At 42.9% G+C, this 22,681-nt stretch overlaps 7 protein-coding genes across 7 annotated transcripts; 4 read left to right on the forward strand and 3 right to left on the reverse strand.

Annotated features, from left to right (window-relative positions):
* The first annotated feature begins 60 nt into the window (after positions 1–60).
* Positions 61–536, forward strand: LOC101110185 (histone H2B type 1-C/E/F/G/I). The gene has a single exon (XM_004019073.6). It carries the CDS (start codon positions 104–106, stop codon positions 482–484), a length of 381 nt encoding a protein of 126 aa, XP_004019122.1. The 5' UTR covers positions 61–103; the 3' UTR covers positions 485–536.
* Positions 537–6,252: 5,716 nt separating this feature from the next.
* LOC101110457 (histone H2B type 1-C/E/F/G/I) lies at positions 6,253–6,732 on the reverse strand. Its single transcript, XM_004019074.6, has one exon. It carries the CDS (start codon positions 6,689–6,691, stop codon positions 6,311–6,313), a length of 381 nt encoding a protein of 126 aa, XP_004019123.1. The 5' UTR covers positions 6,692–6,732; the 3' UTR covers positions 6,253–6,310.
* Positions 6,733–7,002: 270 nt separating this feature from the next.
* On the forward strand, positions 7,003–13,298 carry LOC101105036 (histone H2A type 1). Its single transcript, XM_042237194.2, has one exon. It carries the CDS (start codon positions 7,012–7,014, stop codon positions 7,402–7,404), a length of 393 nt encoding a protein of 130 aa, XP_042093128.1. The 5' UTR covers positions 7,003–7,011; the 3' UTR covers positions 7,405–13,298.
* Positions 11,694–13,297, reverse strand: LOC101109652 (histone H1.4-like). Its single transcript, XM_012101128.5, has one exon. It carries the CDS (start codon positions 13,243–13,245, stop codon positions 12,613–12,615), a length of 633 nt encoding a protein of 210 aa, XP_011956518.2. The 5' UTR covers positions 13,246–13,297; the 3' UTR covers positions 11,694–12,612.
* Positions 11,996–12,406, forward strand: LOC105603814 (histone H3.1). The gene has a single exon (XM_012101129.5). The coding sequence runs from the start codon at positions 11,996–11,998 to the stop codon at positions 12,404–12,406; it is 411 nt and encodes a 136-aa protein (XP_011956519.2).
* Positions 13,299–16,115: 2,817 nt separating the features above from the next.
* Positions 16,116–16,511, forward strand: LOC101109919 (histone H4). The gene has a single exon (XM_004019072.6). It carries the CDS (start codon positions 16,139–16,141, stop codon positions 16,448–16,450), a length of 312 nt encoding a protein of 103 aa, XP_004019121.1. The 5' UTR covers positions 16,116–16,138; the 3' UTR covers positions 16,451–16,511.
* A 2,810-nt stretch (positions 16,512–19,321) lies between these two features.
* Positions 19,322–21,432, reverse strand: LOC101110711 (histone H2B type 1-C/E/F/G/I). Its single transcript, XM_060403389.1, has one exon. The coding sequence runs from the start codon at positions 21,408–21,410 to the stop codon at positions 21,030–21,032; it is 381 nt and encodes a 126-aa protein (XP_060259372.1). The 5' UTR covers positions 21,411–21,432; the 3' UTR covers positions 19,322–21,029.
* Between the last annotated feature and the right edge of the window lie 1,249 nt (positions 21,433–22,681).

Raw genomic sequence — 22,681 nt, forward strand, 5'->3', positions numbered from 1 at the left:
CGTAAGCACCTTATTTGCATAGACCGCCTATAAAAGACGAGATTCTACTTGCCAGCAGGCATTTCAAGATCTTTCTGTGTTGTTTGGTGTTGTGATTATAGGCATGCCTGAACCGGCTAAGTCCGCTCCTGCTCCTAAAAAGGGCTCTAAAAAGGCTGTAACTAAGGCTCAGAAAAAAGACGGCAAGAAGCGCAAGCGCAGCCGCAAAGAAAGTTATTCCGTGTACGTGTACAAGGTGTTGAAGCAAGTCCATCCGGACACCGGCATCTCATCCAAGGCTATGGGCATCATGAACTCCTTCGTCAACGACATTTTCGAGCGCATCGCTGGTGAGGCATCGCGCCTGGCTCATTATAACAAGCGCTCGACCATTACATCCAGAGAGATCCAGACGGCCGTTCGCCTGCTGCTGCCCGGGGAGCTGGCCAAGCACGCTGTGTCCGAAGGCACCAAGGCTGTCACCAAGTACACCAGCTCCAAATAAATATGATATGCCTAGCCGCTGTTAAACCAAAGGCTCTTTTCAGAGCCACTTACATTTTCACTTAAGGAGTTGTGTGCTCTTTCTATATGGCTGGGCATTAAAGTGCAGTTATATTTGCTGCCTGAGATAAGGTGAGAAGCTTTTGAGAAGAAGTTTCTTAGACTAATATTTCCCCAAACTTCTACTCTGTATTAAAACGTCCAGGTCTTTTTTTTTTTTTTTGGTCTCATTTTCATAGGGAAACCAAGGGCGGCTGGCTAATTGTAGTTCCCAGCTACCCCTAACCTCTTTTTTCAGGCCAGATTCTATGTTCCCACATCAGCCTTACCCACGGAGTTAAGACAGGCCTCTGCTCCAGAGTTAAAGATGCTCTCCCCCGATATCCCCCCCCCCGCCCCGCGCCTACGTATGGCAGGACCCCTTGATTACCTTTGTTAAAACTACCAATAGTTTTCTAGTTTCCTGATGGGACACTGAAGTGGTGCCAATCTTCCCTTGATTTTCCTTATTTCACTTAGTTTAAAAGTATTAGGCACTTTGATAATTACATTTTCCTTAATCTAGATGTCGGGAGATTTCATAAAAAATGAACAAATTCACCTAGAGATGTAGCCTAATGCTGAGAGAGGAGGTTATTCTTGTAAAAAGACTTCTTGATGTGTTAAGAGATCTGTAGATGTGAAATGTTTTTCAATTCTATCTGGACATCTTTGAAAGAACATTGCCTCAGAAGAACATTGGAATTTGAATTTTGTGAGGTAAATAATCTTTGGTTCTCACAGCCTCAGTTTCTTACTGTAAAAATGAGAATATTATGGGAGTTCCCTGGGTTGTCCAGAGGTTAGGACTCAGCCTTTTCACTGCCTTGGCCTGTTCAATCCCTGGGAGGGAAACTAAGATCCTGCCAGCCCTGTGGAGCAGCGCCCCCGAACCCACTCCCCCCCCAAAATTTATTGTAGCCAACTCCATTGACAACACTTTTGTGTGAAAAAAATGCAATAATTATAATAAACACAAACATTAGATATACAACTCATGAAGTTATTTATGGACATTATGAAGTCAATTTTTCCCATCATTCCTACACTTTACATATAAAAAAGACAAGTTTTTGAAGTAGTATGATACTCAGAAGTAATAATACTATAATGAGTGAGGAAAGGTCTGCTCCATGAAATTAGACATTCTTTTGTTCAGTAGGACCCTATGGGGCCTTCTGTGGAAAATTCTTCAAGAGATGGGAATACCAGACCACCTTACCTGCCTCCTGAGAAATCTTATGCAGGTGAAGAATTAACAGTTAGTTTGGACATGGAACAACAGACTGATTCCAAATTGGGAAAGGAGTACAAGGCATCTGGTCCCATCACATCATGGCAAATAGATGGCGAAACAATGGAAAGAGCGACAGGCTTTCTTTTCTTTTCTTGGACTCTAAAATGACTGCAGATGATGACTGCAGCCATGAAATTAAAAGACGCTTGCTCCTTGTAGGAAAAGCTGTGACCAACCTAGACAGCATATTAAAAAGCAGAGACGTTACTTTGCCAACAAAGGTCCGTCTAGTCAAAGCTATGGTTTTTCCAGTAGTCATGTATGGATGTGAGAGTTGGAGTATAAAGCAAGCTGAGTGCGGAAGAACTGATGCTTTTGAACTGTGGTGTTGGAGGATACCCTTGGGATTTCCTTGGACTGCAAGATCAAACCAGTCAATCCTAAGGAAAATCAGTCCTGGATAGTCATTGATTAGAAGGATTGATGCTGAAGCTGAAGGTCCAATACTTTGGCCACCTGATGTGAAAAGCTGACTCATTGGAAAAGACCCTAATGCTGGATAAGATTAAAGGAAGGAGTATAAGGGGACAACAGAGAATGAGATGGTTTGCTGACATCACAGACTCTATGGACATGAGTTTAAGCAAACCCGGGGATTTGGTGATGGACAGGAAGCCTGGTGTGCTGTCCATGGTGTCACAAACAGTCGAACACAACTGAGCAACTGAGCTGAACTGATGGGGCCTTCCCCCATAACCTTTGTTTTAGATCCTCTCTGAGGTATCTTCCCTGATAGCTCAGTTGGTAAAGATTCTGCCTGGAATGCAGGAGACCCTAGTTTGATTCCTGGGTCGGCAAGATCTGCTGGAGTGGGATAGGCTACTCACTACAGTATTCTGGCCTGGAGAGTTCCATGGACATGTATATTCCATAGGGTCACAAAGACTTGGATACGACTGAGCGACTTTCACTGAGGTAGCAACATTTGATGCAAGCTTTCTGACTTCTTTTGCAGAAGTTAAAACCCTTCCACTGAATGGAAGATGTTAACTACTTCATGACCATGACCACCTATCTATATGCCTCCTGGAGCCTAAAGTGAAGTGAAGAGGCTCAGTCACGTCTGAGTCTTTGCAACCCCATGGACTGTAGCCTAACAGGCTCCTCCATCCATGGGATTCTTCAGGCAAGAATACTGGAGTGGTTTGCCATTTCCTTCTCCAGGGGATCTTCCTGAACCAGGGATCAAACCTGGGTCTCCTGCATTGTAGGCAGACCCTTTACCCTCTGAGCCACCAGAGAAGCCTGGAACTGAAGATCTGATCAATGTAACACTTGTAACACCACCCTGTTACTGTGTATAAGTCAGTGGGAGAATTTTGTATAATCTAATCAAGTACCCTGGGAAACAACTTCCCTCAGCCACCTTTGAAAAACCCAGAAGCTTGAGGCTTTTTAGGGCCTGAACCACCTTTCATTGCAAGGCTTTAGAATAAGCCTTTCTCTATTCCCAATGCCAACATTTCAGTTTGGCCTCACTGTGTGTTGGGCACAGGAGACTGAATTAACATTTCTGCTGTTAAAATCTAGACACCCTATCTACAAAAGGAAACGTAAACTGTTTCTGTTAAAGCAATATCAAAATTATGTGAGTCTGCAGCATTTAGGAAGCATTTACTAGTATCTATAGTCATTTTCATATTTACCCTTCTAAATTTTGGTTATGTAGTTATAATCTTATAGAATATCATTGAATAAATACATTAATCAATAATTCTTAAACATGTGTAGGTGCATTAATTTTTGGTTGGTGGTCTGACAAATTATCACAATTATAGTGGCTTAAAACAATACATTTATAATTTTATGGTTCTTTAGATCAACATTGAGAAATGAATCTCATTGAGGTAAAATCAAGCTGTCAGAGGGCTGTGGCCTTTAAGAGTGAATCTGTTTCCATGCCTTTTGCGATCGATACCTGGAGTGTTCTTTGTTCCTTTGCTCATGACACCTTTCCTAGATTTCAAAGTAAGCAATATCTGGCCAAATCATTTTCATAATGCCTTCTCTCTGGATGTGCACTCTGATTCCCTCTTCCATTGATTAAGGCTCTTGTATTATATTAGGTTCACTTGGGTTCTCTAGGATAACCTTCTATTTATTTATTTGGCCTCACCACCCAGCACGTGGGATCTTAGTTTACCAACCAACTAGGACTCAAACCCCTGCCCCCTGCAGTGGAAGCATGGAGCCCTAACCACTGGACCGCCAGGGTACTCCCTAGGATAGCCCTATTTAAAGTCAAATGATTAGTAACCTATATGGCATCTGCAACCTTAATTCCCATTTGTTATGTGTCCCAACATATTCATACACTACAGAGATGAAAAGGTAGACAAAATTGCGGAGGCATCATTGTATCTAGCACAGTAAATGAGAGTATTTTTAAAATTTGACAGAATGCTATATATTGTGCTTTTGGTGGGAGGAGGAACATATGGACACACTATTGTATGTAATTTCTGGGAGTTTGTATACTCCACTAGAGCTCATGGAGTAGGCCTGCTTTAGATATTTACCGCTGGGACTACAGAAAGCAAAAATTGGCTATTTACAATAATATGAAGTCTTAAGCACAGATATATCGTTTAGTTTTCATTCTTTCAGTATATATTATACAATATATTTACATTTATTATTCAAATATATATTATGTAATATATATATAGTTGCTTTTCTTCTTTATGTATATTGTGTTATTTGAATATTTGCATACATTTTTGTGTATGTTGTGTTGTAAACGTAAGTGTTGTGCTTTGGGTGGGAAGCCTGAGATTCATGAGAAAGTAATTTACACAATGTTATTAGGCTTTTATGGCTTTTTTCCTACCAGGGTTGAAATCCTAAAGTATTTTAAAATACACTCCTAGCATTTGTTCAATATGGGATGTCATTTATAGCGGTTTATAACCTTAAGCATGTTTGTAAATGGGGCTTCTCTGGTGGCTCAGCAGTAAAAAATCTGCCTGCAAGGCAGGAGACTTGGGACAGAAGGGTTGGGTCTCTGGTCTTGGAAGAACCCCTGAGGGAGAGTATGGTAACCCACTCCAGTAGTCTTGGCTGGAGAATCCCATGCACAGAAGAGTCTGGTGGGCTAAAGTCCAGAAGTCGCAAAGAATTAGACATGACTGGTGACTAAGCACACACACTCCCAGGTTTGTAATTATGAAAAAGGGTAAGTTATAACGACTGTTATATGTGTGTTCACATGACAGGAGAGTGTTGGTAACTGGAATGACATATGAATTGTGTTTCCATTAATTTTTTTGCTGACCGAGATGAAAAAAATATGAAATCCACCTTGGGAGAAAGTAACATAGTTTAAGGGAGAGGATGCACCAAAATACCTTCTGGGCATTTCTTTCCTGAACTGCCAGTGTTATGAAACCCAATATGGTAGTTTGGCAATGGTCTAACTTTTCATTAGAGAAACCTTGGACAAATTCTCTTTACAACTAAATTCTGGAAACCGTGATACTCACTTTTCAACCAGTATGTTCATTAATTGCCTTGGTGCCATTAATATTTTGAAAAGTTATATTGCTTTAAGCAAATAAATTGAATACATGTACATTTTCTTACCACAACACTAATACAAGAAGCATTGCATTGTATCTCCTATATAGCACAGGTCACATGAGGTCAGCCTGCTCCTGGTGTCACAGCCAGGACCACACCCTGAACACAGGGCACCTCTGGCAGAAGAAGCTGGTGGGTGGGTTCTGCATCCAAGCCTTCAGATCCTGGGCAGGCCTGGCCTTCCCCTGCCATGCTCTGCTTCCTCGACTGGAAAGGGCCCAGAACTGCCTCCCAGGTGCTGTACTGGCTGGAAATTTTGGGTTTGAGGTGGGACTGCTGGGTGAGGTGAGGGTGGGAGCTTTAGCTCTCTACTGCTCAGCAAGACCTTTCAGCCCTTGGACACTCTGGGAGTGGGAAGCCTGCCGGTTCTTGGGCTGTGAGCAGGTGCTGCTCCCCACCAAATCGCATCTCCTCACCTGTAAAATGGATGCGTACACTAGCTCCTGGGAGATTGCAGCAGACAGCGGTGCCTCTCCGCTCACCCTGGTCAGCCTGTCACAGGCTCTGCCCACAGCGGGGATGTTTCCCCCCTGCATGCACCTTGGTTGGTCCGGTGTTTGGAACCGCTTGGCCCTGCGTCCAGTACGCTCCGATCACCTTGTCCACTACGGACCTGACAAGCCCACCTTACACTGATAAAAAAGCAGCATTGTAAAACTAAAGCTGCTCTTTTCATGATTTCAGTTTGTAAGTCCCACTATCACACCAGTTCAGATGTTCAGATGATACTTGCATGTCCAATTTGGCTAGACTTGAGCTAGTGAGCAGTGAAGGGGAAAAAAGAAAAACAAAAAAAAGCCAAGAAAAACCAATTTTGGCAATCAGTAGTTGTTACAACGCTTCTACTGAAAAACTGGGTGGCTCTTAAAAGAGCCTTTGGAATCAAACATGAAAAACGCGCCTTTTTCGGGATCATTTGGAGCTGGTGTACTTAGTGACAGCCTTAGTGCCCTCAGACACCGCATGCTTGGCCAGCTCCCCGGGCAGCAGCAGGCGCACGGCGGTCTGGATCTCCCTGGATGTAATGGTCGAGCGCTTGTTGTAATGTGCCAGGCGAGACGCCTCGCCCGCGATACGCTCAAAGATGTCATTGACGAAGGAGTTCATGATGCCCATGGCCTTGGACGAGATACCGGTGTCCGGATGGACTTGCTTCAGCACCTTGTACACGTACACGGAGTAGCTCTCCTTGCGGCTGCGCTTGCGTTTCTTGCCGTCCTTCTTCTGGGCCTTAGTCACAGCCTTTTTAGAACCCTTTTTAGGGGCAGGAGCGGATTTGGCTGGTTCAGGCATAGCTAACAAAGGGCTTAAAGTCCAATCAAAGTAAAAACGGTGCTGCTGTTACATTGGTCCTGATATTTGTAGAAGTTGTATGCAAATATGGTATGTAAAATCCTGCAATCTGATTGGATACGTTTTACTGATTAATATGGTGGTATGCAAATTACGTGCTGTCAGGTTTCGTTTTTAATTGGTTGCTACCTTGAAGACACTTCAGCCAATCAAACGGCGTAAGTGACAATTCGGCTTACAAGTATAATTGCCTCTGATTTGTTAAGATAATTCGTGTTTCATTTTCTTTTCTTTTGCTCGTTGTGTAGGTTAGACTTAAAATGTCTGGACGCGGAAAACAGGGTGGCAAGGCTCGAGCTAAGGCCAAGACCCGCTCTTCGCGGGCTGGACTTCAGTTTCCCGTGGGCCGAGTGCACCGTCTGCTTCGTAAAGGGAACTATGCCGAGCGGGTCGGGGCGGGAGCACCGGTGTATCTGGCGGCGGTGCTGGAGTACCTGACGGCTGAGATCCTGGAGTTGGCGGGTAACGCGGCCCGGGACAACAAGAAGACCCGCATCATCCCACGTCACCTGCAGCTGGCCATCCGCAACGACGAGGAGCTCAACAAGCTGCTGGGCAAAGTCACCATCGCTCAGGGCGGCGTCCTGCCCAACATCCAGGCCGTGCTGCTCCCTAAGAAGACCGAGAGTCACCATAAGGCCAAGGGCAAGTAAACTGGAATATTCCAAGTTCTTGTTCCTTGAACATTCAATTTTAGCCAAAGGCTCTTTTCAGAGCCACCCACGTATTCATTAAAAGGGCTTACATTTTTTTTTTTTTTTTTAAGCCGAATGCTTTTCAGGGCAATTTGTCCATCTTGGAAGTGCTATAATATTGATGTCAGTATTTACACTTTAAAACGCCAAACTAATCACCCAGTTTAAAGTTAGAAAAAAAGAATTACTCTTCTAAGTATGTGATCTACAGAAGCCTTGTATAACAAATAACCTGATCAACAGGTCCTCAGGGTTGTAAATCTTGAGAAAAGTGTTGCAATAAGATAATGAAGAGTAGATACTGAAAGTTGACATGGAGGTACAGTTAGTGACCTACAGGTTGCTAAAGCCACTCCTTTAGTACTTACCTGTTGAAAGGAATTGTTTTGCATTATAACGGGATAAATTTTTCTGCAATGTACACTTTCGCTTTTAATAGCCAGTCTCTACTAAGCTGGGCCCTAGTTAATTGTGAATAAGCATACAGTATTGCATAGCCTGGATTTAAAATTCATTTAGGTAGGGCTTAATACAGGGTCACCTTTAGTTCAAGGAGCAAACAGTTACACTTGGGTTAATACAATAGGAAGTGTGAAATTATTCCATGTTTGATGTTTTTTGTGCATTCTCGATAATTCTGTATGAAGAAATACTAAGAATCTCTAATAAGAATTGAACCCTGAACAGGCCCCAATCTGTGATTTGGGGTTGCTATCTGTTTCATAAAGCCGCTTGTCTCCGGTGAAGACAAAGTCCTCTTCTTTGATAGAATATCTAACTAATAATAGTTGGGTTTCACATCTTCTAGGTAGAGGAGTTCAGAGATCGAGACCTGGGGTTTCATTTGAGATAGAGGTAACCAGACCATCCAGAGTGGGATGTAGTTACCCACAGAATGTTTCACTGTTCACCCAGTCTGGATTCATGGCAGTTATAGTAGTTAACGCCTTCAGTTCAATTCAGTTCAGTCGCTCAGTCGTGGCCGACTCTTTGCGACCCCATGAATTGCAGCACGCCAGGCCTCCCTTTCCATCACCAACTCCCAGAGTTCACTCAAACTCATGTCTATCGAGTCAGTGCTGCCATCCAGCCATCTCATGTTCTGTCGTCCCCTTCCTGTCCTGCCCCCAATCCCTCCCAGCATTAGAGTCTTTTCCAATGAGTCAGCTTTTCACATGAGGTGGACAAAGTACTGGAGTTTCAGATTTAACATCAGTCCTTCCAATGAACACCCAGGACTGATTTCCTTTAGAATGGACTGATTGGATTTCCTTGCAGTCCAAGGGACTCTCAAGTCTTCTCCAACATCGCAGTTCAAAAGCATCAATTCTTTGGCGCTCAGCCTTCTTCACAGGCCAACTCTCACATCCATACATGACCACAGGAAAAACCATAGCCTTAACTAGATGGACCTTAGTTGGCAAAGTAATGTCTCTGCTTTAGAATATGCTATCTAGGTTGGTCATAACTTTTCTTCCAAGGAGTAAGCTGCTTTTAATTTCATGGCTGCAATCACCATCTGCAGTGATTTTGAAGCCCCCCCCCACCCCCAAAAGTCTGACACTGTTTCCACTGTTTCCCCATCTATTTGCCATGAAGTGATGGGACCAGATGCCATGATCTTAGTTTTTGAATGTTGAGTTTTAAGCCAGCTTTTTCACTCTCCTCTTTAACTTTCATCAAGAGGCTTTTTCGTTCCTCTTCAATTTCTACCATAAAGGTGGTGTCATCTGCATGTCTGAGGTTATTGATATTTCTGGCAATCTTGATTCCACCTTGTGCTTCTTCCAGCCCAGCGTTTCTCATGATGTACTCTGCACAGAAGTTAAATAAGCAGGGTGACAATATACAGCCTTGACGTACTCCTTGTCCTATTTGGAACCAGTCTGTTTTTCCATGTCCAGTCCTAACTGTTGCTTCCTGACCTGCATACAGGTTTCTCAAGAGGCAGGTCAGGTGGTCTGGTATTCCCATCTCTTTCAGAATTTTCCACAGTTTATTGTGATCCACACAGTCAAAGGCTTTGGCATAGTCAATAAAGCAGAAATAAATATTTCTCTGGAACTGTCTTTATTTTTCCGAGATCCAGTGGATGTTGGTGTACTGAAGGAGGGACTCCCCAGGTCGGTAGGTGCCCAATATGCTACTGGAGATCAGTGGAGAAATAACTCCAGAAAGAATGAAGGATGGAGCCAAAGCAAAAACAATACCCAGTTGTGGATGTGACTGGTGATAGAAACAAGGTCCAATGTTGTAAATAGCAATATTGCATAGGAACCTGGAATGTTAGGTTCATGAATCAAGGCAAATTGGAAGTGCTCCAACTGGAGATGGCAAGAGTAAACGTTGACGTTCTAGGAATCAGCGAACTAAAATGGACTGGAATGGGTGAATTTAACACAGGTGACCATTATATCTACTACTGTGGGCAGGAATCCCTTTGAGAAAATGGAGTAGCCATCATGGTCAATAAAAGAGTCCGAAATGCAGTACTTGGATGCAATCTCAAAAACGACAGAATGATCTCTGTTCATTTTCAAGTTCACTCCTTAATAGTTTCTAAAAGGTGTTATGTCTTTCCAGGTGTCTTTAGTCTCCCCTTTCCCAATATCTTAGAGATATTATCAGATCACAACCTATATGGGTGTAAAATCTGAAACTTTTATATATCATTAATATACATTGCACTGTAATTCTAGGGATTCCTTTCTCCTATGGCCACAGCTGTCACTCCAAGCAAAAAGTTGATACTGGTACATGATGGCTTGGAATGAACTGCAAGAGTCCATCCAGTGACTGCCAAGGGAAAGCCATTTAGGTCTTATGGGGCAGTTAGAGAAGGGTGGGTTCGGGGGCCTGGTTTGGCAGTTACAATAAAATTTCAGGCATTGCAGAATACATCATGAGAAATGTTGGACTGGAAGAAACACAAGCTGAAATCAAGATTGCCGGGAGAAATATCAATAACCTCAGCTATGCAGATGACACCAACCTTACGGCAGAAAGTGAAGAGGAACTAAAAGCCTCTTGATGAAAGTAAAAGAGGAGAGTGAAAAAGGTGGCTTAAAGCTCAACATTCAGAAAACGAAGATCATGACCTCTGGTCCCATCACTCCACGGCAAATCGATGGAGAAATGGTGGAAACAGTGTGAAACTTTATTTACTGGGGCTCCAAAATCACTGCTGATGGTGATGGTCAGCCATGGTCAGCCATGAAATTAAAAGAAGCTTACTCCTTGGAAGAAAAGTTATGACCAACCTAGATAGCATATTCTAAAGCAGAGACATTACTTTGCCGACACGACTGAGCGACTTCACTTTCACTCTTCACTTTCATCCATTAGGAAATGGCAACCCACTCCAGCGTTCTTGCCTTGAGAATCCCAGGGACGGGGGAGCCTGGTGGGCTGCCGTCTATGGGGTCGCACAGAGTCGGACAGGACTGAAGTGACTTAGTAGTAGTAGTAGTCAAGGCTATGGTTTTTCCTGTGGTCATGTATGGATGTGAGAGTTGAACTGTGAAGAAGGCTGAGCACCAAAGAATTGATGCTTTTGAACTGTGGTGTTGGAGAAGACTCTTGAGAGTCCCTTGGACTGCAAGGAGATCCTACCAGCCCATTCTGAAGGAGGCCAACCCTGGGATTTCTTTGGAAGGAATGATGCTAAAGCTGAAACTCCAGTACTTTGACCACCTCATGAGAAGAGTTGACTCATTGGAAAAGACTCTGATGCTGGGAGGGATTGGGGCAGGAGAAGAGGGGGATGACCGAGGATGAGATGGCTGGATGGCATCACTGACTCCATGAACGCGAGTCTGAGTGACCTCCGGGAGTTGGTGATGGACAGGGAGGCTTGGCTTCTGCGATTCATGGGGTCGCGGAGTCGGACACGACTGAGCGACTGAACTGAACTTCCAACTTCTGCTTTCATATGATCTCTGAACTCCTAAAGTGATGGTGCTCAATCCTATCACATACAACACTCTTCCTATAACAAATACTGTAACTACTTTTCCGATACTTATACTGAAGTGGAATTTATAGATAATATAATCTACCAATACATATCTTAACTGTAATATAAAAAAGAAAATAAAAGGAAGGTATCTGTTAAAAGAATTAAAAAAGAGAAATGTGGGAACTGATACAAAATTAGCCTTACTAAACTTGAATGAGAATATAAAAATAACTTGACCAATCACGTGCAACATGCGCCTTTTCAGAAAGAGATCAAAAGAAAGCCAGTCTCAAGTGCCAGATTTGAAAAATTTTATTCCACGAACAACATTAAGCATTGTGGTAATTTGTGTTAAATGCCACAGAACATTGTAAAAATGGCTTAAGGAGACCGAGGCGACAAAGTGTTGAAAACAGCGATTCAAAAGAAGGCTCACGTCATCGGGAAGTGAACTTGTGTACCAATACCTTCACTGCGAGCCATAAGGAATAACTGACTTGTCCAATCAGAACGAGACTCTCTTTATATATACTGGAAAAAAGGGGTAGGGCTTCGTTTTCCCATCAGTTAGCGGCTCTTGGGAAATCCGTCATGGCTCGCACTAAGCAGACCGCTCGCAAATCCACCGGTGGTAAGGCGCCGCGCAAGCAGCTGGCCACCAAGGCGGCCCGCAAGAGCGCGCCGGCCACCGGCGGCGTGAAGAAGCCGCACCGCTACCGGCCCGGCACGGTGGCCCTGCGAGAGATCCGCCGCTACCAGAAGTCCACGGAGCTGCTGATCCGCAAGCTGCCGTTCCAGCGGCTGGTGCGCGAGATCGCGCAGGACTTCAAGACCGACCTGCGCTTCCAAAGCTCGGCTGTGATGGCGCTGCAGGAAGCGTGCGAGGCCTACCTGGTGGGGCTCTTCGAGGACACCAACCTGTGCGCCATCCACGCCAAGCGCGTCACCATCATGCCCAAGGACATCCAGCTCGCCCGCCGCATCCGCGGGGAGAGGGCGTAGATGTTTTCTTCTCCGATAAATAACCGAATTTCATCCCAAAGGCTCTTCTCAGAGCCACTACACTTTCTGGTAAGGAGTTGTGTACTGGTATCTCCATTTCGAACGAAGAGGAAACTTACCTCAAGAGATATTATTACAAGCTCTTTAATGAGAAGAGTTGGGTGGCTCTGAAAAGAGCCTTTAAGAAACTTAATCCTTTTATTTTTCTACTTTCTGGGGGTCGCCTTTTTCGGCTGGACAGCTTTAAGCTTGGCTACCTTGGGCTTATGAACTTTAGCCTTGACTGGATTCTTGGCTGCCTTGGGCTTGGCTGTCTTCACCTTTTTCGGCCTTTTGGCCACTTTCTTCGCCCCAGTAGCAGGTTTCGCCTTCTTCAAGGTCGTCTTAGCGGTTTTCTTCGGGGTGGCCGCGCCCGTGGCTTTCTTGGGCTTCTTAGCCGCCCCAGCAGCCTTCTTGGGTTTGGCCGCGCCCGCCTTCTTCGCCTTGGGCTTGGTCTCCCCGGTGGCTGCCTTCTTGTTGAGCTTGAAAGAGCCGGAAGCCCCGGTGCCCTTGGTCTGCACCAGGGTGCCCTTGCTTACCAGGCTCTTGAGACCCAGCTTGATGCGGCTGTTGTTCTTTTCCACATCGTAGCCAGCGGCCGCCAGTGCCTTTTTGAGCGCAGCCAGAGACACGCCGCTGCGCTCCTTGGAGGCGGCGACAGCCTTGGTGATGAGCTCGGACACCGAGGGCCCGGACGCCTTACGCTTCGCAGCACTGGTGGACTTGCGGGCCTTTTTCTTCACAAGTGTCTTCTCCGCAGGAGAAAGAGCAGGTGGCGCGGCAGGTACAGTTTCAGACATGATTGTCGGTTTGGTTGCCTAACAGTTAAAAAGTAAAGTCTCAGTATTGAGTAGCCAGGCCTCCGAGTGTCTCTGTATTTATACACACAGCGGCACTGCTCGCTGATTGGTTCCCAGCTGTCTTCATCTTGACAACAACCTAGTCTCAGCTCTGTCCTGGAATTGTGTTTGTTACAATTCAAGAAAGCAAAATATAAAAAATTTCCTGTGGAGGCATCACACCAAGTATTTTCCACAATGAACCAGGACACCTCAAGGTTTGAGACTTTTGTGGTTACTTCCTCCAGGTTTTATCACGTCTTTTAAAGCCTTTTTCAAAAGCCCCTAACATTCGTGCAGATTCAGAGGTCAGAGGGACAACTTTTTGATTTTCTTTTAAAATACAAATCTTCTCTTTGTGTCTTCAATAACATACTCTCAGGTAACATTCTATAGATTCTTGGCTTTTTATGCCCTCAACACTGGCTTGATTCTTAGTGAGATTTGCCCAGAAAATCTGTTTCATATGAAGAGAAATAACACAGACACTTTCACTTCTATACAAAAAGCTGTAGTAAAGGCTCCTTGGAATAGTAGCAATATCTGATAAGAAAACTCATTATTTAGTTTGAAAAAGTTTTATCATAGCTTCTTGTGACTATTTAGAGGGTAGGTTAATTTGGGGACTTTAGGCATTCAAAATCTTTCTAGGAAAAAGGCAAAAGCTATAACCAGTGATCATCTTGTCATGATAGTTGTGCCTGTGTTGCAGTAGCTGATGGCAGAGAAGATTCATGTAAAGACTGCTTTATGGGTTTTAAAAATTATTTCATTTACATTGACTTTACAAAGAAGGATCACTTATTAAAATGTTAACAAGCTCTTGAGTTCTGAGTTCTGTCCTGCTTCTGGAAGATAACTTTGGGAATGTAAGTAACAGAATTAAGGAATATACACATGTACAACACTCACACACATACATAATTCCGTTAAGAGAGGGAAATTTAAAAGCATTTATATTCACTACTATGTTTCTCATTTAATCAAGAATATAAGTTTATAGGAAACACATTGTAGCTTATACTTTCTGTTCAATAGGAAATAGATTGATGGTAAAAAGTAAAAAGAGCTTTGATTTTCTTCTTCACTTCTCAAACTATGTCTTTAACATAATATGTTTATTTTGAAGCTGCCATGGACTTCTTTGTATTTTTGATAAAGCTGATGAGCCCTTTTCCCGAATAGTGCTTTTTAGTGCTTAATTCATATACGATTACAAAGGAAAACAGTTATAATAAAATATCGTTATCAAATTTATTAAAAAATCCAAATTGGTGAGGTATGCATGTGTTCTTTATTAATTCATCACATAACAAGATTACCCATACGACCAAGTTAAGAAGGTGTAATATATTTAAACAATATGAGAGATGGAGATTGACAGCTGAAACTTCGACTTGATATGAATATAGCTCAGGTCCTATCACCCACACTGTTTGTTGCCTGCATTCAGAATAGGAGGAAATGTTAAGGTTTGGTTGTAGTATAATAAAAATAAAGTTGGAGTTTTTGTTCTATACAATGATCTGAATCCATCTATATGTCCTATGTTAAGAACTCTATTTTAGAATTTGTTTCTGTGCACTGTACACTCATGGAGCAGCTTTGATCATCTTGGTTGTCCTCACGGACTGTAGAGCTTTGATAAACTTTGTCCTCCTCACAGATCATGGAGAAAAAGTAAAAAAAACAAAAAACAAAAAACTATCTAAGTCATCTGGAACTCAAAGGAATTAACCATTCATTAAATCTTTATGTGGGCTTCCTTGGTGGCTCACACAGTAAAGGAACTGCCTGCAATGTAAGAGACTGGGGCTTGATCCATGAGTGGGGAAGATCTGGAGGAGGGAATGGCTACCCACTCTGGTATTCTTGCCTGAAGAATTCCATGGGTAGAGGAACCTGGCGGGCTACAGTCCATGGGATCGCAGAGTCAGACAGGACAGAGCAACTAACACATTAAAAAAAAAAAAAAAAAAATTCAAAATTTTATGTTATTTTGTGGAATCCTCAAAGGAAGATTTTAGTAAATTAATTACTTAGACTTTCACTTTAGAGGCATGAATTTTGAGTGGAGGAGTTGAGAGAAGACAGGATACTGTAATATGTCATAATAAATAATGCTGAGTAATTGCCTCTTTGCAGATGTTTAAAAAAAGTTGTATTGTCTCTTTTAAATTTCAGTGCTCTATAATTTACACTTTCTTATACATTTAAAAGGAAAAAAAAAATGTATAGACTGCTCAAGGTCACAAACCAGTACGTGGAGCAGTCTGTCTCCAGAGCTTGACTGGAGTAATGCCACCGGCTTGCAGAAATAGAATGTATAATGCCAGATACAACCTGTTTGCAAATTAATTTATAATCATGCCACAAATTTTAGGCTTACAGCCCAATAAGTTTTTTTAAAATTCACTTTCGGATATACATATTTATAAATCACCAGTGTAGCACTCAACGGATGTTTAAATCCATAGTTAAAGCACTTCATAAATGACAATAGCATGAGTTATCTGATTATTTCATACTCTAAGAAGTCTGAAGTACAAGTATCAGGCTTCTTTCGGGAAAGTGTATGAACTGTTGCCTCACTTAATGACTGCCCGTTTTGTAGGCACGCACAAACACAGATATCCATAAATAGGAAAAAAATTTATATTCCATCTCCATGACCCAGTCGCAACAGGCGCCTTGTCTAGCTGCTAAGCTGTGACCAAGCGACAAATAAGCGAAGGGCGGGAACCGAATGTGGTTACCGCCCCTGCTCTTGCAGTTTTCAAACAGGTCCGTTCAGCTACTATAAATATGCTAAAAGGGACTTAACCCTCTTCACTGTTTAATCTGCAGCTCAATAATGTCTGGTCGCGGTAAAGGCGGAAAGGGGCTCGGGAAAGGTGGTGCTAAGCGCCATCGTAAAGTTCTGCGAGATAATATCCAGGGTATCACTAAGCCAGCCATTCGTCGCCTGGCCCGTCGTGGTGGTGTTAAACGGATTTCTGGGCTCATCTATGAGGAGACTCGCGGGGTGCTAAAGGTGTTCCTGGAAAACGTGATCCGGGACGCGGTCACCTACACCGAGCACGCCAAGCGCAAAACTGTCACCGCCATGGATGTGGTCTACGCGCTCAAGCGCCAGGGACGCACTCTCTACGGCTTCGGCGGCTAATTTCGAGGCAGCCGTTTGGCATAGGCTAATAAAACCAAAGGCCCTTTTCAGGGCCACTTAACCCACTCACTTAAAAGAGTTTTGCACTTTATGATACGGTACAGAGATGTTTAGGCTGCCACTGCTTTTAGTCTATAGGCTTACATTGACTTACATTACCACCCCACCTTCTCCCGCCACCCAGCGTTTGCGATTAGTTGCAGACCACCAGAGGTTATCAACAACCTTAAGTTAAATTTCTATTTAATATACTTGAACTGTACATTTAGCGGGTTGTAGTTAAGAGTCCAGCTCAATGCGGTAGACACTTTGCACAGCCGTTAGTGAAAAGCTAAAGGCGTCTAGAAATAAAAGGTAAAGTCTGATGCTAGGGAAATGGAGGAACCTAGATAGGCATTTTTGAACTGAAAAACCGGCATGCCTTCTCGGACATAACAATAAAGGGGAGTGTGTGATCATAAAATATTTTGAAGACTGTGAAATTCTACTACAGAAAACTACTTGGTAATTAAGATTGTAAGTCGACTGTGTATATTATATTTATATAGAGAGTAGTTAGGGTTCTTGAGTTTTAAAGTGGAATGGAGACAGACTGACTCGTCTTTGCTTTTCTGAACTGTCCTCCCATTCCAAAGGATCTCTTAATTGAACCTTTCATTAAGGTTGATATAAGTGCTTCATATAAAAAATACAGGTTTATGTTCCCACTCCAGTATTGTTACCTGGAGAAGCCCCATGGACCGAGGCCCCTGGTGGGCTACAGTCCATGGGGTTGCAAAGAGTTGGACACCACTGAGCAACTAAGCACACTGCACACGTTTACAAAGTTGTTATTATGTTGGCTCTAAATATTTAGAGTTTAAATATTTAATAATCTAGTCCCTTGCACTGCAAGGAGATCCAACCAGTCCATCCTAAAGGAGATCAGTCGTGGGTGTTCATTGGAAGGACTGATGTTGAAGCTGAAACTCCAATACTTTGGCGACCTCATGTGAAGAGCTGACTCATTTGAAAAGACTGATGCTGGGAAAGATTGTGGGCAGGAGGAGAAGGGGACGACAGAGGATGAGATGGTTGGATGGCATCACTGACTCGATGGACATGGGTTTGGGTGGATTCTGGGAGTTGGTGATGGACAAGGAGGCCTGGCGTGCTGTGGTTCATGGGGTTGCAGAGTCGGACACGACTGAGCGACTGAACTGAACTGAACTGAATCTATGCCATTGAATAAATAGTTTATTATGTTTTCAAGAAATAATCTCAATACCGTTCCTCAGAGATGAAAAGGAGAAGGAAATCTCGTGCACAGGGATGCTATTTTCTCTCTCGTTGGATAAGTCGTTTAAACCTCTGTATTACTGTTTCCTTATCTGTAAAATGGAGATAACTTTAATTCCTATCTTATAGTTTCAGGGGTGAATGACATTAAATAGTACTTCATATTTCGGCCACTGCCTGTCACATCATAAATGCTCTATGTTTTGGGTGTTGTTATTTGCATTATTGGTATTCTTATTTCTCATGACATCAAAGAGACACGGAGAAAAAGAAAGTGGCATTTGAACCATGATGACATACATTTGAAGTCTTGAATAATCTTTTTCTTTATTTGTGGGCTTGAGCAAACTGCTAACCACTGTTCCTTTATCTGTAATGTAGGAGTAAATTCATATTTTTGTGAGGATTGAGTGAAATAACCTAGGAATATGTTTATGTATATGTTAACAAATATAGTTTATATTTGTTCTTAAGAAATTTCTTTTGTATCTAAACATAAAAAAAACAATTCCAGATAATTAAAAAAACTTTCTAGAAAGTTAAATTTGCTGACTATATTTAAGGAATTACTGAACACTTAGGCCTTTTTCTTCAGTCCCTTTTTTTTTTTTTTCATTTTTACGAAAACAAATCTGAGTAATCCAGGTGGGCAGATGCCTACATCAATCAAATATGATGGCCCAAGAGAGAAGGTAACAAGATAATGGCCACACATGGGGCTCTGTCCTAAGTAGAGTTGTTTCCAGGCCATAAACTCATTTTTACCACCCAGAAACTCCTGTGTTAGCTTTTTCTTCACCATATAGTAGATGTTCTCAAAACCTACTACATAAAGAGCATCTTTATTTGCTGGGCATTTTTTTTGTAAGCCAAATTCTCACAGCTCCCCAGAGCTAATGAAACAGAAACTTTGGAAATGGGGCCAGCAATCTATCCTTTAACAAGCCATCTTGGTGATTTTGATGTATACTCAAGTTTTTTATAGATTCAGTACACAATTCAGCTCTTGGGACTTGAATGTACAAGGAACTTGGTGGATGTACCTTCTGTCTAGAAGGTTCTTACATCAGGCAGTGCACGTGCCATCTCAAAGGTCATTTGCCCTCTTTCCTTACTAATACAATCTCAGTTTTTTTAAGGTCTCCATTTTCTCCCTGCTTTGTGCTCCAGGAAAAGCAGAGTCCCTCTCTTAGTCTCAGGAATGGGGTTCTGATTCCACCCAAGTCCCTCAGTATTGACTAATGTGAGGGAGGGAGGTGAGGGTGGGTATACAGCCAGTTGTTGTGGCTCTGAGAGCCTTAAACAGTGGAGTTCAGCTTCCCCAAGAATGTAGTCATTAGGCTGAAACTGGAGTTGCTGGTCAATAAACTGTGTATATGCTGGGGATTCATGTGGAATCAGGAACATTTCAGGCAAAGAATAACTGCAGAGGCCTGGAGGCTGGAGACAGAATCCCACAGTTTAAAGGATGTAGGGGAAGGAGGTTGGTGGGAACAACCCCCCCCCCCCCAAAAGAAGAAACACAAGACAAAAATAGAAAAGAAATCCTTTCCATTTGGGCTGGAGAGAGATGAGGGCCAGACTTTGCAGGGCTTGTGGCCATAGCATAGATTTTTTTATTTCTGTGAGATGGGGGAATCATTCAAAGGCTGTGAGCAGGTAAAATTAAAACACACACATACACACACACACACACAAACGAAACATAAAGCCCCCCACGGTGACTCTGGAATAGAAACCAAATTCACTATGAACAGAAGACTTTCAGTATCACCTCAAACTCAAAGCAAGGTGATCAGAATCAGTCCAAGAGCAACTGTAATTTGGCAACCTGAAAATAAACTGGTTTGTATCCTTGTGCTTATTATTATTATTATTATTATTTTTTACCTTTTTGAGACAATAAAAGGGAGCTCGGATAGACTGGCCAGGGAGGCCACCTAGGATTGTTTCTAAAGAACAATAATAGCAGTTCTTGGGTGGATTTGGCATTTCCATGTGTGGGTGAGGTGCCCTTAACCGAACCCTTCATTCCTAACTTCCAAAAGGACCCCTTTAATTTGCAGTTTCCGGAAATATGAGGAAGAGTCCTGCCTTTTATCTTTCAGGATTTATTCTCTTGAGCATAAACCACAGGCTTTCAAACCTCGGTGTTTGGCTCACAACGTTAAAAAGCATCTTCACATCCACAGTTCTCCTTGTTTGCGTTCTGAGCCGGCCCTGAGGACCCCTCTTCTTTGTCACCAGGAGAGCTGCCTTTTCTGAACTGAGCGCGGGGAGGACTGGAAGCAGGATAGGGGGATGGGCTCCGAAGATCGAGGTGACCGGACGGACTGGAGAGATTAAGAAACAGGTTTCATAGTATGTGGCCGCACCAGTGAGAAGACTGAGTAGGCTGAACACAGAATTCTGTGAACTTTGCAAGTCTAGTTTGTAAAACGAGTCAGGAGATTGGGATGATTGTATTCTTAAAAAAAAAAAAAAATCTAATGACGAAAGCCTCTTTAAAATCCAGGAGGAAGAGGAAAAAAAAAAAACAAACAAACTACTGTTCCCTTACTGGAGAGTTGCCACCACCAAACATGTAAAGAATCTTAGATAAAACTAGAAAGCCCTAGGCAAAGGGCTAGGGGTAGGCGAGAGGGAGTAAAAGGAATTAGTAGGAGTAGTGAAAGTCACTCAGTCGTGTCAGACTCTTGCGACCCTATGGGCTGTAGCCCGCAAGTTTCCTCTGTCCATGGGATTCTCCATGCAAGAATATTGGAGTGGGTTGCCATTTCCTTCTCCTGGGGATCTTCCCGATCCAGGAACCGAACCAATGTCTTCTGGATTGCAGGCAGATTCTTTACCGACTGAACTAGGAGGGAAGCTCTGGATCCACACAAAAGAACATGGGTGGAGACCCGCAACGTCATACTTACGAAGTTCCGGTTTTAGAGAGCGGGATTTTCAAACCTAAATGTTGCCTGTAGAATTCGGCAGGGTGACGGTTTAGATATAACCAAGATCAGAGATTCATAAAGTGCCTGTAGTAGCCAACGGATCACCCTGTACAAATTTCATTAAGATAACCTAGAGCTCCAAGAATTGGGGTCAGCAGATTATTTCAGCCGACGTTCAGTTAGGCTGCTGGGGACCTTTGTAAGCGGAACCATTGGTAGAAAGTAGTGCTTTGGTAAATACGTGTTATCCTAAACACTGATTGAACGGCTCGTATTCACAGCAGTACGCAGCTCTGATGGTGAAAACATGAGGTGGCTCTGAAAAGAGCCTTTGGGTTTTATAGTTACTACAAATATATCTACTTGGAGCTGGTGTACTTGGTGACAGCCTTGGTACCCTCGGACACAGCGTGCTTGGCCAGCTCCCCGGGCAACAGCAGGCGAACGGCCGTCTGGATCTCCCTGGATGTGATGGTTGAACGCTTGTTGTAATGGGCCAGGCGCGATGCCTCGCCAGCGATGCGCTCGAAAATATCATTCACGAACGAATTCATGATTCCCATGGCCTTGGACGAGATGCCCGTGTCGGGGTGGACCTGCTTCAGCACCTTGTACACGTACACGGAGTAGCTCTCCTTGCGGCTGCGCTTGCGCTTCTTGCCATCCTTCTTCTGAGCCTTGGTCACCGCCTTTTTGGAGCCCTTCTTAGGGGCCGGTGCGGACTTGGCTGGTTCCGGCATTACGGCTACAGTGTCTTCTAACAGAAAATAAAATGGCGGCGGCGCCAACATATTTGTAGGCAACGTTATGCAAATGAAGGCCTACTTTCACAATTGCTCATTGGTTCACTTGCACGCAAATAAATAATTCCAGATCTACTTTCTCATACCTGTGACAGTTTTCCAGCAATTAGGCCAATTTTTTAAAATCTAGTTAACCTTTTAATAATAAATTCTGTTTCGTTTATAACAATTCAGACTAATTTGTTTTAAAAACTAGAAGTCACTCTCGGCAGTGCTTTGAAATTACCAAAGAAGCAAAGCTCGAGGCACAGTTCTGTCTCCTATTTGCTAGGCTTGTTTATACCTCCTTGAAAGTAGTATCATTACATCTAAATCTAGATTTTAGACCAGGGAGAGGAAACGAACTGTGGTCATCCAGACAATTCCAAGTACAATGTTTCCTATTGTACACAAGATGCAGAAATAGAGTGTGAAAATAAAGGGTAGGGGGAAAAAGTACATCACTTGAAGGGAGATAAGGAATTTCGTAGCCCATATGGATATGATCCTTCGAACTGGAAAGGATTAAATCACATCTAGCCACAAAGGAAGGTCAGAAATAGGTTCTTCAGTCTAACCAGTGAAAAGATTAAACACACACAGAAATGGAAGAACCCGTTGTTTAACGCCTATATTTTAAGGTTTTTATTACCAGCATCATCATCTTCGACTGAAACTAGTTCTTAGCTAATTCTTCCAATAGCATCTATCTTTTCTGCAGAGAGGTGTGCTCCCTGAATTTGCCTTTTCCCCCTAACATTCCCCAGGCTCCTTGACCTTCCGCAGACAACCCCTAACCCTTAAAGTTTTAAATTTGTGACCTAGGTTCGTAGCACCCCCTAGTGCCTTATGAAGGCAAACACAAACATCTTCAAGCGGGAAGCCTCTTCACCACCCACTTTCCTAGATATAATGTGAACAGGTTGATTATGATTTATTTATCCAGCAATTATTTATTTAGCATCTATCACGTTAGGAACATTCTACCAGGAATTTATAATGTCCAAATATAAGATTATAACAAATATTATCAAATCGAAGAGGAAAAGAGACACTATATAGTTTGGGCTTCCAAAGAAACAACAGCCTTAGATTCCCTCTTTCCCTCAGACAATGGTTTGCAGATACTGAAATTATCAGATACTATAACATTTTACTGAAAGTTTAAAGAAATAAAAATCTATTAATGCAATGAGGGGACAAGGGACAATCAAAATCAACCTAATTTT

This window comes from Ovis aries, chromosome 20 (genome assembly GCF_016772045.2).
Source record: "Ovis aries strain OAR_USU_Benz2616 breed Rambouillet chromosome 20, ARS-UI_Ramb_v3.0, whole genome shotgun sequence".
NCBI classification, from domain to species: domain Eukaryota; kingdom Metazoa; phylum Chordata; class Mammalia; order Artiodactyla; family Bovidae; genus Ovis; species Ovis aries.

Excerpts from the sequence above, each read along its gene's own strand:
- LOC101105036 (XM_042237194.2), top strand. The coding sequence starts at position 7,012 with ATGTCTGGACGCGGAAAACAGGGTGGCAAGGCTCGAGCTAAGGCCAAG.
- LOC101109919 (XM_004019072.6), top strand. The coding sequence starts at position 16,139 with ATGTCTGGTCGCGGTAAAGGCGGAAAGGGGCTCGGGAAAGGTGGTGCT.
- LOC101110457 (XM_004019074.6), bottom strand. The coding sequence starts at position 6,691 with ATGCCTGAACCAGCCAAATCCGCTCCTGCCCCTAAAAAGGGTTCTAAA.
- LOC101110185 (XM_004019073.6), top strand. The coding sequence starts at position 104 with ATGCCTGAACCGGCTAAGTCCGCTCCTGCTCCTAAAAAGGGCTCTAAA.
- LOC105603814 (XM_012101129.5), top strand. The coding sequence starts at position 11,996 with ATGGCTCGCACTAAGCAGACCGCTCGCAAATCCACCGGTGGTAAGGCG.
- LOC101110711 (XM_060403389.1), bottom strand. The coding sequence starts at position 21,410 with ATGCCGGAACCAGCCAAGTCCGCACCGGCCCCTAAGAAGGGCTCCAAA.
- LOC101109652 (XM_012101128.5), bottom strand. The coding sequence starts at position 13,245 with ATGTCTGAAACTGTACCTGCCGCGCCACCTGCTCTTTCTCCTGCGGAG.